The sequence below is a fragment of the Alexandromys fortis genome, unplaced genomic scaffold (genome assembly GCF_014885135.2).
Source record: "Alexandromys fortis isolate MF-2015 unplaced genomic scaffold, M_Fortis_MF-2015_v1.1 scaffold_29, whole genome shotgun sequence".
Classification (NCBI taxonomy): Eukaryota; Metazoa; Chordata; class Mammalia; order Rodentia; family Cricetidae; genus Alexandromys; species Alexandromys fortis.
The window spans coordinates 10,455,558-10,470,489 of NW_026067891.1; the positions used below are offsets into that span (position 1 = coordinate 10,455,558).

Sequence of the window (14,932 nt, forward strand, 5' to 3'; positions counted from 1 at the left end):
TGTCAAATGGCTTCTTCTCCAGTCCTCCGAGAACTAAACACCTTTAGCTGTCCTGGCTGCTGTAGTTCCCAGCTGGCCCAGAGGCTGTCATCTACCTGCAGGTCCCATGCTGCCCTCAGGGGGGACTCCAGGCTTTATCAGTTCCTACAGTGCCTGTCACAGACCCCCAGTCTGCATTCAGACTTCCCACCTAATAAAGGGGCTCTGCTCTCCCGACATCACATGGCTGTAAGATGATAGTGGTTAAAATCACACGTGTGGCCTTGCTGGAGGAGCAGGGCCTGTAGTGTGGCGAGTGGCTGTCCAGGGACTAGTAGTTCTCCCAGACAGCTGTAACTCAGTTTCTTATCTGTCCTATCAAGTGGGGATGGCCAAGGACTTCAGGAAAGCAAGAAGTTAGGTAGACAGCATCACAAGAAGCAGAGGCTGCACCTAAGCATCCTAGGGCTGCTCAGAAAGTGTCACTTCTGCACAAGCTGCTGTCCAGGACTCAAGGTCACCAACTTTTAGGAAGCCTCAGGAAAGCCTGAGCTAACAAGTTTACCAGAATGCTTGGTTCTCATGTAGGGGCGCTGCGTGACCCTACAGGGTGTCCCCAACCACGTCTGGATGGGAAGACAGGCACTCAGGAGCAACTTGAAATACGTTCCTTCCTAGGCAGTGCAGCACTGAATCACTTCCTCTTTTCCCCAGGCTAGGTACACCTACACAGCACACCAGTCAACTTGGAGAAACTTGGAGGCTGATTTACTGTACTCACCTCATCTGTAGCCTCTCTCTGAACAGGCTTGCTGGGCATTTCCCCAACCACTGGGAGAATCACCCATTCATCAAAATTCCTGTCCCTTGGTAAAACCACCCCGTCCTGGGCAGTCATTAACCTATCAGCAACCTGCTACTCCTCCCCCACAAAGGCAGGCGGCCTTCCTGTTGCCCTTCTGAGCTACTGGACCTATATGAGGGACAACCCCATCTCCATCTCTAGTTCTCCACATGGTCCCCGGGGAGCCACAACACCCCCTTTAGACATCTACAACAGGAACCCCAGGACCCTTCTCACATTTACGTGGCATCCAGACTAGCTTCTGCTGGGTAATGAAGGGACGCCCCCATCCGTTAGAAGCATGCTGCAGAGATGTCAGCCATTTGCTTGGGAGGCACCCTGACCTAGAGGAACGCTTCCATGTTCACACAGGCACAAGCGTGCACACACAGCCTCTAGTCGCCTCATTTTGTTGCACAAAAACTTTATTGAGAAAGAGGTGGCTGAGGGGGTCAAGCGTCTGGATTTGGGAATCTGTTCTTTCCTGCCCGGTCACTAGCACTGTGTCCCTTCTGATCTATTGACACTCCCTGTCTGAAGAGTCTTTTCTGATACCAGTGCCCTGCAGTTCCAAAACAGCCCTGAGGCTGAAGTGATATGGTCGTGCAGAAAAAGCGCTTCACAAAGGGTTCTATGGGGCAAAAGAATCCAGAGGCCATCCTGCCGGCAGAAGTAGCTGGCAACTCAGTTGGTGGCAGGGCCTGCTAGCAGGCCAACGAAGCCTCGCCATACCAGAGTGAAAGCTAGGAACAATGGGGTGACGGAGAAGGCTGTCAGTCTCAGGGAGCCTTCCTGGGTCCTGGCAGAGTGGCTTTGGAAGTCTGTTCCGTAGCCAGCAGAGGCGCCCCAAGAGAGGCTCTAGGCGGTCAGCCAAGCCTGGAGGGGGAAAAGCCACCTTTGACCTAGTAGAAAAACATCTGCCCACAGTCCAACAACAAAGAAAATAGTCAAACTGGGTGGTGGAGGTGAGCCAGCGGCACAAGGCCCTCACACGGCCTTGTTTTTGTTTGTGCAAATGGACAAGGACAACCTGTTTTCATGCCTCAGGTGCTAGCCACCTTTTATAAACAAAAAATAGGGTCCTGCACTGACCTCAGACTCTCCAAACAGACTGGCTGGCTCACCTGCCAACCCCGAGCATCTGCCTGACCCAGCCTCCCCAGTTCTGGGACAACCTGAGTGTCTGCCACAGCCTACTTTTTCTGGGGATTAAACTCACATCCTCCACTTCACCCTGACCCCCATGTCCGTCTGAAAGCACAGTGGTCATCAGAGTTCCAGCCTTTGTCCCCTTAGGATGGACCTACATTAGTGCAGAAGATGTGCTGAGGTCCACGGTGCTATCAAAGGAGCCTCTGGTCTGGACTGGGGGCCCAGTCACCCCTGCAGTATTGGTACCCCTGTTCTGACAAGAGTTCTCAATCCCACTTAAAAACTCCATTACCCAACTACTATTATTTTTAAATCACAACTAAAGCCATAGCCAACCACCAAAAGAGTCTGAGGAGCAGTTTGTTTGAAACACCTGCAGATCTACAGTGTTGCAGTGCGGGGCAAACAAGGCTCTGGGGGAGAGTTTAAGCTATTTAATAAAAGAAGTCAGCAGGGTGTGGAGGGACACCTCTGACCCCAGGAAGTAGGAAGCCAAGGCATAAAGGTGCTAAGAGTTTGAGGCTAGCCTAAGCTATATAGCAATATGGCAAGGCCTACCTCAAAAAAAAAAAAAAAAAAAAAAAAACCCTGGCAGGCACCGGCTTCAATGAAGCTCAGTGCAGCGTATTTGTCAGAGCTGTCTTAAAGAAGCCTTGCTTCCCCACCAAAGGTATATATATTTCTCTTTCAACTCTTAACCGTGAAAGCCATCAGAGTCCAAATTCTGGGGTTTCTGCTAGCAGTGGAACCCAGAGCCCCAAACATGCTCGCCGAGTGCACTACTACTGAGCTACATCCCCAGCCCTTGTTTCCTATTGTCTGGAGACAAGATTCTAGCCTAGGCTGGCCTAGAACTGTTCCAGCCTCCCAAGTGCAGAGCACCCTTCCCTCTCTACAGCTGGTCCTGCAGAGGCCTCTTCCTCACCCCCACAGCTCCAGTCAGCACTGGCTTAATGCCAGACTCAGTGCCAGAGAGAGGGTACCTTACACCTACAAGTAGAAAAGACCAGCATTCCCAGGGGCAGGGATCAGTGCTGAGTCAAAGTGTGCTGGACTAGAGCAGGAGCTTCTAAGGGTTGGAGTCTTTCCCAGAATGTGGAGATACACCTGTTGTAAAGGCCCCAAGAGGCAAAGTCCCCTGAAAAGGTCCCCACATACATAGGCCGGCTTCCCTGGAGCTAGCCAGACTGGCAATCAAAAGATGAATCTAACCTGGTCCCAAGTCAGACAGGGCATTGGGTCATGGAAGTCTCCTAGAGCTGGTGACATCCCTCAGCGGGGAAAATAGATCCAGGGTTTTGTCTAGTTCCAGGAGGAGTACTTAGGGTTTGTCTGACCTGGGCAGGGCATTTGGGAAAATAGCAGGTTTAGCCTACCCGCCCTGGGCTGGAGCTGCACCCTCTCCACTCAGCCACAGCAGCAGGTCCCTCTCCTTTTCAAATGCTTTTAATGTTTTCAGACAGTGAGAGCTTGTTGCAATGGCTGGAGGCTGTGTTGGTGGCTGAGCACCCTCTGCCTGCCCACAACTCCCTTCTTCCAAGAAATGCTTGAAAGGGGCCATGCCGGCCTTGAGGCCCCATCTCACTTGGTAGAATGTTATATCCAGAGTGTCCTGCTCCTCCTCCCCCCCAGAGTCTCCCTCAAGCCCAGGAGAAGGGATTCTTGCAGGTCCTAGGAGCTGATGACATGCCCGGACCAGGTCTCATGCTTGGTGCCTGGTGCCAAGTGGGTGATGACCACCTCTACCGCCTGCAGTTTCTCATTCTTGGGCGGGATAGAGCACATCTTATAGGTGACCTCGTCGCCTTCCACTGGAACATATTCCCCTTCCACACTGCAGGAGAGAAAGAGCGGTCATCAGAGCTGAGGAGATGGCACCATCCATCCAGAAAGTGCCTACCTTGTAAGCCTGAGTTCCTCAGTTCGGATCCCCAGCACCCGCGTAAAAGAGCTAGCACTTCATCACGGCAGAGGCTGCAACATAGCCCCCCTTCTAGCTGGGCTTTGGGGAAAAAGGCTTTGCCTTCCATTGGCTGAGGCAGAATGGATGTCAGGGTGTCAGCATGTGCCCTTAGCTTCAGACTCAGTCCCCAGTTCAGGACTGAAGTCAGGGTGGACAGGGTGCTCAGGCAAAGAACAAAGTCTGGATAGAAGTTCTAGTTAGGGTTCCTAGGAAACCCAAAAGCTGCTCAGGAGCCAAACAGGGAAGGGACTGCTGGGGGCTTTTGGGCCACACCCCAGACTCCTGCAGGCTTGCAGACAGGAAGGAAGAGCCTTAGTGACCAAGTGGCAGAAGGGGCCCAGCCCTATGCTTCCTTCCTGGAGCAGAAGAAACAGACAGCACCAGCCTCACCAGGCCACTCCCCTGAGCCTCAGACGCTCCACATACACCCTCCCACCCTGAACCTTCCCATCACACTGTCCTATACAACATGGGTCCAGGACACACCTCCTCTACCCCCGGCCCAGACCTCCAGCTATGTTACAGTGAACTCACTCAGAGATGTGTAGGAAGATGTCAGGGCCACCATCAGCTGGGGTGATGAAGCCGTGGCCCTTGGACCGGCAGAAGCATTTACAGACTCCTTTGTAGACAGGGCCTTGTGAAGCCCGCACCGTCCTGACAGATAGGGAGATGTGAGGGGACAACATCAGTCCTCTACAACAGCCACCCACTGCCCTGGGGTTACTCTCCTCGCTCTGGCTCCGAGAGACCCGGCGCTCTGGCTCCGAGAGACCCGGCTAGGGCCACCATGCATCGTCACACAGGCTTTGTGTACAAGCCTGGGAGCAAGTCACATGGAATTGTCGAAATGACCAGATAACTTTGGCATGTTTTCTCAGGCCTGTTTGCCCATCTGAGATAACACATTCGGGAGCATTCCTCTCAAAAACTGTTAGGAACAGATCTGGCACCCACTCACAGGCCATAAAATCTACACCTGCCAGTGGCTGCCCAGACACTGTCCCCCATACAACTGAGGAAGTCAAGGCCTCCTGGGAAAGAGGCCTCTGTGGCTAAAGCCTAGTGTTTACCGGAGGACGAGGATAGCTCTTGAGTTTGAAGGCACCTAGCACTCCTCTAGGAGACGCCCAGAAAATAGATCCTGCTTGCTCTGGTAGCAGCACCCATTTTGGAAGTGTGTGGCCATCCCGAGACTTACGCTGAGAAAGTTCTTGTCCTGCGGGTGGGCAGAGGGCTAGGGACCACATTGCCTCGCAGCGGGGATGGAGAGCGATCCCGGGCCCGAGGAGTGTCCAGTAGCCCAACAGAAGTCTGATGTGTCGGGGGCTGCGATGGCGGCGGGGGAGGCTCAGATGACATGGCTGACCTACAGAGAGAAGGGGGCTCTCAGGTCCTGTCTCAGAGGACTAGACAGGGCCCAGTCAGACTCCTGGAGACTCACTCTAGGTCACCTAGGCTCAGGTGTCTGCTCAGGTGCCAGCACTGGGCTCCTATAGCAACTACAAGCCTCCCTCCAACTCCACCGTGTAAGGAAACGCCAGGTCACGTGCTGGGGTGATAGCTCAGTCAGTAAAATACTGGTCACACAAGGAGAACCCGGGTTTGATCCCCACAATGCATGTGTAATAGAGAAGCCTGGTATAGGGCTGGAGGGATGGCTCAGCTGTCCAGAGTGCTTACTGCTCTTTTAGAGGACCCAAGTTCACTTGTATGTTGGACAATTCACAAGCACCAGTACTTCCAGCTCCAGGGGATCTGATGCCCGCTTCCACCCTGCATCTGCACTCACACACACAAAGCCACACACGGACCACATATATACATAGTTAAAAACAAATCTTGGCTTTGTTTGTCAAATCTTGGTTTTGTTTGTCAAGGGGGGTTTCTTGTTTGTTTGTTTTTTGAGACAGGGTTTTTTCGGTAGTTTTGGAGCCTGTCCTGGAACTAGCTCTTATAGACCAAGCTCACAGAGATCTGCCTGCCTCTGACTCCCGAGTGCTGGGATTAAAGGCATGCGCCACCACCGCCAGTCAAGAGAGGGTTTCTCTGTATAGCCTTGGCTATCCTGAAACTCGCTCTATAGACCATGCCGGCCTCCAACTCCCACCTGCTAGGATTAAAGTCGCTTGCCACTATGGCCCAGCTAATAAATCTTCTAAAAGATGGTAGCATGTGCTTGTAATCCCAGCACTAGGAAGGTAGAGGCAGGTGGATCCTGGCCAGCCAGCCTAGCCTAATCATGGAGCCCTAGATTCCGGTGAGAGACTTTGTCTCAAACACCTGAAAGAATAACAGTGGAGGTTATTCACTGGTCACACGGTCACACACACACACACACACACACACACACACACACACACACACGGCAGGGCGGGGGGTATATGCCAGGTCACTCCCTATGGTAACCCCTCTATGTCCCCAACACAGACCCTGGCATGCTTAGGATACTCGGTAAATATTGTGAGAGGGAGGCAGTGCGGGACTTCAATGCCAAAAGCGCAAATCAACAGCCCCCATTCTCACCTGTCCCCCAGCCTGCAGAGCACTCTCCCTCAGACTGCAGAGCACACCTCTGGCAGTTCACAGCCCAGCATGGCTCCCTGGGAGGCTGACAGAAGAGCTCAGGCCAGGAGGGTTGCCACTAAGGGTCCCCAGAGGAGGAACTCTTGCAGCAAACTCACACTCAGCCCCAGACACTACTCTCTGCCACGAGGTCATCAGAGTCTCTCAGTGACCCCTCAGGGGCTCTTAGAGGCCAGCCACACCCAGGGTGGGAGTGGGGTGAGGCAAAAGGGCTGCTGTGGGCTCAAGGCAGCTTGGACTAAACCAAGACCAACATTAAAAGGGGGTGGGGGAGACGACTGAAGGAGTGGAAGTTAAGAGCACTGGCTGCTCTCCAGAGGTCCTGAGTTCAATTCCCAGCACCTCACAACCATCTGTAATGGGATCGGATGCCCTCTTCTGGTGCTCCTGAAGACAGGTCACTCATATACATTAAATGATAAATATTTCTAAAAAGAATATGGGCAGCATGGCCATTGTACACAGTGATCCAAGACAGGGGGACCAACCAGCCTTCGCTCAAGGTCAAGAAATCTTGGTCAGCCCTTAGGTAAGTCCTTTCCCCTTTCTGGACTTAGAGTCAAACTCACACTCAAGGATGGAGATGGGGACAGCAAAGCCAAATACTACAGCAGGGTCAGGAGACAGGAACAGTCTGAGCAGGTTTGCGTGGCCCTGGATTGGTCTGTCAGATATGAAGAACTGTCTTCCAAACAGCCCAGCTACAGTTTGATTTTTGGTGTTGTGTTTAGGGTCCCCTATAGTCCACACGGGCCCCAACCTTCAAGTGCGATTTATGCAGTGTACTACCATGTCCAGCTTATGTGGTGTGCGGCTCGAACCCAGGGTTCTGTGCACACTGGGCAAGCACTCTGCCAGCTGGGCTGCATCCCCAGCCCCTCAGCTCTAGGTCCCTGGGTCAGCCCCGACCCTCCACCTGGAGTCCTGGGGCTCAGGGGAGGTGGGGTGCAAGGCGAGGGGGCCTCTTTGCCCACAGATTCGGACTTATCCTCCACACTCCCTGCCCCTCTCTGGGGACTCAGTCCTGCCTGGCTGGAAATACGTCACTGGCCAGCCTTCAAGAGAAGTGACACAGCTACCTACTGACCTCTTAGCTCTGGCCCCAGCCAGGCAGGACCACGAGTCCAGAGAAGCCCCCACCTTGAAGAGGTCCTGGATGCTGGCCTGCCGGTTGGGTTTCTAGCACAGGTCATAGAGTGCTAGAATGTTCCATTGCCGGGAGTTCTGCGAAGAAGGCTGGCCCAGAGAAGGAGAACGGGCCCCACCCAAGCCTCTCAGGACAGCGGGTGAGACCACGGGGACCTGATGACATCAGCATGAGAACTGCCCTTCCCTGTTTTAACCAGTCTCCCCGCCTCTCTCCTCCCCTCCCCCAGCCCCAGTTGGGGACACTTGAGTTCAGATCTTCCCACCTGCCAGCTGAGGGATCACTACTTACTCAACCTCTCAGGGCCTCAGTTGTTGTTTTTAATCTGAGAAATGGGAACTGTTCCAGCTTCACACCACTCACGACATGGAAATGAGGTAATGCGTACGAGCACTGAGGGTAGAGCTCACTATGGCCACTGCTGTAAGCTGCAATCACAACGTCACTCCACAAACATATCCAGTATGTGCCACAGCCTGCTAACAAAAGGGATAAGAAGGGATGGGGTGGAGGTGCAAGAGTCGGCATTGGAGAAACAGTGGGAGAAGCTGGAATGTCGGGGCTTGCCTATGACATGAGCACTTTGGAGGCAGAGGCAAAAGGATCCTCTGGACCCGCCTGAGCTGCGGACCAAGAGCTCTGGGCTAGCCTAGGCTAGAGAACATCTCACGAAAAGAGACAGAGGGAGGCTGTTCTGGATACAGAAAGCAGGGTGTTAGAAGGCCCTGGAGGTGGGGGAGGCCTGCTGTGGCTCCAGGCCAGGGAGTGCTGGGGAGTGGGGCAGGAGCAGGAAGTAAGGTTCAGAGGGCAGGGCCAGACCAGGAAGTAAGTTGCATCACCTCTCCGGCTTTGCACCTTCTGCCTGTCTGCTCACGCCCACCTCTCCAAGCTGATGAAGAAAGGCCCAAAGAGGTCTGCCTGGCTCTCCACTCAAATCTCCCCACACCTCAAATCCAGCTTCTTCCTTGGTGTGTGTGGAGTGCCACACTCACCCCAACTACACAGTGGAAGAAACTGGAACACAGAAATGAAGGACTGAGCTAAGGTGGCAACTGGAGAGCTCCCCGGGTAACCCACAGGCTGTTCCACTACCCAGACCAGCCACTCAGGAGACTGAAAGGAAGTTGAGCCAGTGAGAGCCAGCCCACCAGCTGGTCCAGGAAGGGGACAAAGTCCAGCTGGGGCGGGGTAGGGGTATCCAGGAGGCTTCTCTGGCCTTGCATGTATACCAGAACACAGTCTACAGCAGCAGTCTGTCGCTTGTAGCTGAAACACCCCCAGCTCCCACTCCCACACCTAGCTCACCTAGCTCACCTAGCTCACCTAGCTCAGGCTATCTTGCTGCCCTCTACCTGCTCTCCCAGCAATACCAGGTGTCGCCCTGGAGAAGGTGCAGCCCACCCTCCGAGATGCTTTCCTGGGAGACTGAGCTGGATGGGGCTGAAGCTCTTGCTTGCAGGGGGTCTGGGCTAGACCCTAGTGAGCCTCTGCCTGAGACAAATTCTGGCAAAATGAAGTGGCCAAGATGTTGTCGTGACTGTCAGACTAGGTACACAAAGGTGTTTATCTGTGTGTGACTATGTAGTGTAATGTGTACACATATGTGTATGTGGGGGCATGTTTATGTACATGGTCATGTGAACACACATCTGCATAGTTATATGAAGGGATGTGCTTATGAGTATATGACCAAGTGGCTATATATGTGTGTGTGTGTGTATGTATATGTATATATGTGGGGAATAGGGGCAGAGTGCACACACCCGTGTGTGCACAAGCTGAACGAGTGAATAGCGCCTGTAACACCTGAGCCCCTGTTATACCTCTTTTGTTTTGAGACAAAGTCTCATGTAGCCCAGCTGGATGCAATCCGGGGCTTCCTGAATCCTAGGCAAGCACTCTACCAACGGAACCACATCCTCAGCTGCGTACAGCATGCTCAGCACCACCATCAATGTACCCGCAGAAACCTTCTAACCCTCAGTGGGGGTGGAGGGTGGGGACAGCACCAGCAGGATAAGACACAAACCCCTATGCCAGACAAGCCCAACCTAGGGAGAGGCCCAGGACCTGGGGGTTAGGATGCCACACCCACCCTGACTGTTCACCAGGGAAAGGCGTCAGCCTCTTATCCTGAGAAATGTGGCAAAGGGGGCCCTTAGCCAAAAATAGACGGGGAATCCTCCATAGGCCTTACAGCAAGTCCTGGAGGATTCTGGGAGCTCAAGCAGGCACCAGGCCAGCCTCCTCAGCCCCTCTACAGCTCATCCCAAAATCTAATGTCCCATCCCTGTGCCAGGGATGTGCCAAGCCCTGCACTTTCTGTGCTCTTGGCCTTAAAGCCCCCAGCTTCCAACATTCCAGCTTTTCAGTATTTTGAATCAGGATCTTACACTGCATAGCCCAAGTTGTCCTCAATCTCATGGCAATCCTCCTGCCTCAGCCTCCCTGGTACTAAGAGCACGGGCATGCTGTGAGCCATCACACACAGCTGAGAAATCTTTTGAGCTGGGGAGCCAGGTGCTTACCAGACTAGTGAGAGGAGTGTGGTCTATGGCTCCTCAAAGACAGGAAAATGGAAAGTCAGGGAACAAGAGCTTGGGTAAGCTGGAGGCTTCATCCTTGTGCAAGGCCAGAACCTTTTGAAGCCTATTCTGCACACTAGGGAATCTTGTGTGGTCTGTGGCCAGGGAAGGCTACTGCTGAGCATTGGACTGGGACACTTTCCAGTCCAGAGCCTGACCACTGCTGGCAGGGAAATAGGTTAAAGACTCGGGTCACTCAGGCAAAGGAACAGAGCAGGCCACGCGAACTTCCAAGACCCTGCCATGGATCGGGAAGCCAGTGCTTTTTCTGATATCATAGGGGCTTCATGGGCACCGGGTGTTAGAATCCCCTTCCTGCTAGCCTCCCAGGTAAGCACATCGCCATTTCCCTGTCCCATGAGAAAACTGACAATAGATTCAGCAGCTGGGGCTTCTCCCACTTCAGTGCCTCCCAGGAATCTCTGGCCGACATCCAAAAGCAAACTCCAAATCCACAGATGGCGGCAGAGTTAACATGGCTTTGCTTGGTCAGTTAGTTGGGGATGGATGGGCAGCTGGTCGCTTTTCTGGTGCTGGGACGCAGGATCTGTGGCCCTAGCAGTGAGCTGCTCCCCCACCCCCAAGAAGGCCTTTCCAAGGGGCTCCCAAAGAGACAGCTGCCACTAAACTAGCCAGCTAGGAAGAGGCAGGCCCTCTGGGGGGAGGGGACACATACGGACAGCACACTCGCCCAACACAAGCAAACTGCACAGGGTCAGGGCTCCAGGAGATTGCAAGGTTCATCTTCACCCCTACCCCGCTAGACCACAGTCTAACAGAAAAGAGCCCATAGCCACGGACGGGGAAGGACCGATCAGCTCAACTGGACACAGGCATCCGGGAAGACACAGGAGTAGAGACGGAGCCTGAGGCTCCTCGGCAGGCAGCACAGCCGGGCTGGCTAGCCACACGCTGCTCCATTGTTCTGGGGAAGAGTGGATTCTGTGCGTGCAGAAGGGAGGGACACCAGGGGCGGGGCCGTGAAACAGAAGAGCTAACAGCCAGGGATGAGGAGAGGAGCGACTATCCCGTCTCCCTCCAGCAGCCCAGCTGGGAAACCCCACCCTTGAGTGCCGGGAAGCTGGAAGCTCCAGGAACCCAAAGCAGTCTATCCCAATAATGTTGCCTCATGAACTCCCACAGGAACACCCATCCTCGGGACAGAAACCACCACTGCCCTAGGGCTCTGCTTGAGAGTCGTCCCCCCCCCCCCGCCCCAGGCCAAGTGGACCCTGTTCTCCGTCAAACCTAGCCCTGAAATCCTCCTCCCAACATTCTGCTCCACCCTCTCCCATCTTGCCCTAGGCGCCAGTTCCCTGCCTCAGTTTGGACAGGGACCGTGCAGCCAGTAGCTCAAACTGTAGCGCCAGCGCCAGTCACAATGCAGTGCAGGAGGTGAGCTTAATAACGACGGACCCCTGGTTTGCACGGCCACACTGGGGCCATGGGAAGAACCCTTCCCTCCCGCAGCTGCCAGCCAATTCTTGCCCTAGCACTCAGTAGGACAAAGAAAACCAGTCCGCCATCGTCATCGTCTTTCCCCCACCCCCACCTCACCCCCGCCCCCGCAACCCCAGGCTGGGCTAACAGCTTACTCAGATCCCAACACAGCAAAGATCCTGTTCTCACCCTGGGGAGTGAGACGAGTGGAGGGTGTAACGGCCCCATGGTTCCATCCAGGCTGTCACTCAAGAGGAGATGGCAGAGGGAGGCCAGACTCTGAGGAGACAGGTCCCAGAGCAGAGGATGGCTGGGCTGAGGCTTAAAGGACCCCAATTAGGGACACCGCACAAAGCAGCCAGAGAGAGAAGGTCCTGTTGAAAAGTTTGAGCCCAACAGGACAAAGACTGGAGATGTGGGACAATTTTAACCACAAATTTGTGGATTGGTTTTAAGCATGTTTTTGTTTAACCGGTTTGGTGTTTTGAGGGAGGGTCTTGCTTTGTGGACAAGTTTCTCTGCTTTAAGCCTCCCAAATGCTGGGAATCAATTACAGGAGAAGCATTTACAGCAGCTGGCCTTGAACTTGTTGTGGGGACGAGGGTGACCCTAAACTTCCGACTCCTACTTCTCCACCTCTCCGGTGCGGGACTGCAGGTATAACCCAACACTACTGATTTAATGAGCCAATTGTTCTCACACTTTCCCTCTGGCTTCAGCTTGGAGAACAGACTAACAGCACCAAGACTTGGCCGTAGGCAGGGTTGGCAGAATAACCAGCGGGAATAAAAAGTAGCTCCTATTTACCGGGCACTTGGACTAGCCAACTACCTCTATTCCCGCACACACCCCTGCTGATAGAAAAGGTTATTTACGTATTCCAGTCGGCAGAGGCGGTCCCCTATTTTGCAAAGAAGCACCTCCACCTCTCAGAACGCAGACCCTGCAAGAGAGGGCTGATCTACAGTAGTTCACCCTGCACAGACCTACACTGCAACCCCAGAAAAGCAGTGGACTCATAGCCTGGCTTTTTAAATAAAAATCAAAACCCAACCTTGCATTTCCGGCTTCTAAAGGCCGCCAGCGCGGGTGAAGTTTTCCTCTGCGCCCTAGCGCCCCCTCTCCCCATCCCCCGCGACAATACCGAGAGAGTGCGCCCAGCCGCTCCGCCTCCCCAGAAGAGGCCAACTGCGAGGGGCCCGGGCGGCTCCCCCTCTCCCGGCCTGGCTACTGTCCCGCCGCCCAGCACGCAGCTGGCAAGGCCCGACCCGTCGGAGACCGCTCCGCCTCCAGCTAACTGAGAGTCCCCAGTACCTCCAGGCCGCCCGAAAGCACGCGGCGGGGGGGTGGGAGGAGAGGCGCTGCCCACGCACAAAACAGGTGGCCTAGCGGTAGTACTACCCGAAGTCCCGCAGGGACACCTCCTACTGCGGCCACACCTACCCGTGTCCCCTTTGGGAGGGTGAGTAACCCGCGCTCCCCAAACTAGCCCGGGCGACTGGGGCATGTCCTGGGAGAGACCCAGCGCGGAGCTGGAGAGCCGAAAGACCCCGCAGTGGGGAAGCAGGAGAGCAGAGCAAGCCTCGGCCCTGTCCTCGCGGCTCCCAGGAATCCTGTGCTCCACCACGCCCTTCCCTGGAGTCCCGGGAACAGCAGCTCACCTGGCGACGCGTTTGACTCCTCCAGCTGCTGGACTCCGACTGCTCAAACAGAGCTGGGCGGGGGGCGTGGCCGCCGGGCAGGGTGGAGCACGGGACCACGCCTCCTAGAGCTCCCGGCCAATGAACGCACGGCCCGGAACGCGGGCCTGGGCCGGCTGGTTGGGGAGGCGAGAGCTGCGCAGCTGCTGCGGCGGGACCTTTGTGTTGACGCCCCGCGGGCTTGAGCGGGGGCTGCGCGCCGCGGACTGGCTGGATGTGTCACTGGCTGCGGATGCCCAGTGACGGTCCAGTGCCCGGGAAAGTGGCACAATCGGGTCTCCACGTTCCGTGCCTGCCCCTCCTCGGCACAATTCCAACCCGCACCTGCCCTTGACTAGAGATAAGCCCAGCGCCAAAGTTTTTGCAGAAACTACGAGCTAGAGACAGAGAAACATCAAAACAAGGCAGGAGGGAAGCTGTTGTTTTGTTCTTTTTTCATTGGCTGATTAATTTATTCTCCGTTGGCTGATTTTGAGACGGGCTGGCCTCAGTCTCCCTCATGGATCTGGAATGAGATGAATTTCTACTGAATCCTTGAACCTTTATTTGTGGACGGAAAGGGTGTTGTTTCCAATTCGCAGAAGAGGAAACGCACAGAGACTGTGATCTATCTCAACAACCAAAACTGGAGAACAGGCCCTCGGCGTGACCCCAGGGTCAGTTTCGTATTTCCTAGGCGTGGGAAAGAGGTACCCTCTAGGTGTGGTGGGCAACAGGCCCCAGGAGTCCCAGCTGAAACCCTCTAACTACACCCCAGGGCGGGCTGAGCCACCTAGAAAACTAACAAAGCTCAGGACTCTCGTTTTCTTCAGCAGTGGGACTAGAAAATGGTATAGTCACCTTGGGGGAAGAAAAGGCAGACCTAAGAGTTAAACACTGCCCCATTCCCAGGCTTGTACTCAAGAGAACTGAAGTGTATAGGTGCACAAACTTTGCCATACGCAGACGTGGTCAGTTACTGTTTATTTATTTTTGAGGCAGTCTCCTGCAGCCCAGGATGATAGTTAATCATGATTGTCACCTTTACTGAATCTGCAGTCAGTCACCCAAGAGACAAGCCTTTGGGCACGTTTTCTTGTTTAGGACAATTGAAGTGAGAAGAGCCACCCTAGCTGTGGGCAGCAGCAGTAAAACCTTTTGCTTTGCCAGCTTGCTTTCCTGTCTCAATGGTAAGTGCATCTACTCTGTGGCTGTTGCTGCTGTCACCATCCTGGAACCCAGAATCTTCCACCTTGCAATCTAGAACAAAGACCAGTGACTCTCCCAAACCCCTCCAGATGTTCAGTGCCAGGGCTGGCGTCAGGACCAGGGCTGCAGGTCCGTGCAGCCACACCCGGTTATTCATGCAGGTGCTGAGGATTCCACTCGGGTCCTGTGATGTTCTGGTCTATTTTACTTTATATCACTATATACAATAAGAGCAAATATCAAGTATTGTCCAGGGAAAAGAAGAGGCAAAAACATACATAAAAATTAGAATTACGGCCAGTGGTGGTGCATGCCTTTAATCCCAGCACTCGGGATCTCCGAGTTTGA

The 14,932-nt window shown here is 54.3% G+C and overlaps 1 protein-coding gene across 2 annotated transcripts; it reads right to left on the bottom strand.

Moving 5' to 3' along the window:
- Positions 1-3,405: 3,405 nt before the first annotated feature.
- Carhsp1 (calcium regulated heat stable protein 1) lies at positions 3,406-13,497 on the bottom strand. Of its 2 annotated transcripts, none has more exons than XM_050162190.1 (4): positions 13,358-13,497; positions 5,140-5,307; positions 4,473-4,595; positions 3,406-3,809 (listed from the first exon to the last, which is right to left on the bottom strand). In XM_050162190.1, the coding sequence occupies exons 2-4, from the start codon at positions 5,298-5,300 to the stop codon at positions 3,647-3,649; spliced, it is 447 nt and encodes a 148-aa protein (XP_050018147.1). In that variant the 5' UTR covers positions 5,301-5,307; positions 13,358-13,497; the 3' UTR covers positions 3,406-3,646. The 2 variants fall into 2 exon arrangements, with proteins under 2 accessions (XP_050018147.1, XP_050018210.1); XM_050162253.1 differs by lacking the exon at positions 13,358-13,497 and adding an exon at positions 7,963-8,150.
- Positions 13,498-14,932: the final 1,435 nt, after the last annotated feature.

Bases quoted from the DNA above. Each gene is read 5' to 3' on its own strand.
- Carhsp1 (XM_050162190.1), bottom strand. From the start codon at position 5,300: ATGTCATCTGAGCCTCCCCCGCCGCCATCGCAGCCCCCGACACATCAG. The intron at 4,596-5,139 runs GTAAGTCTCGGG...CCTATCTGTCAG, and splicing joins AGGACAAGAACTTTCTCAGC to GACGGTGCGGGCTTCACAAG. The intron at 3,810-4,472 runs GTGAGTTCACTG...TCTCTCCTGCAG, and splicing joins ATCTTCCTACACATCTCTGA to TGTGGAAGGGGAATATGTTC.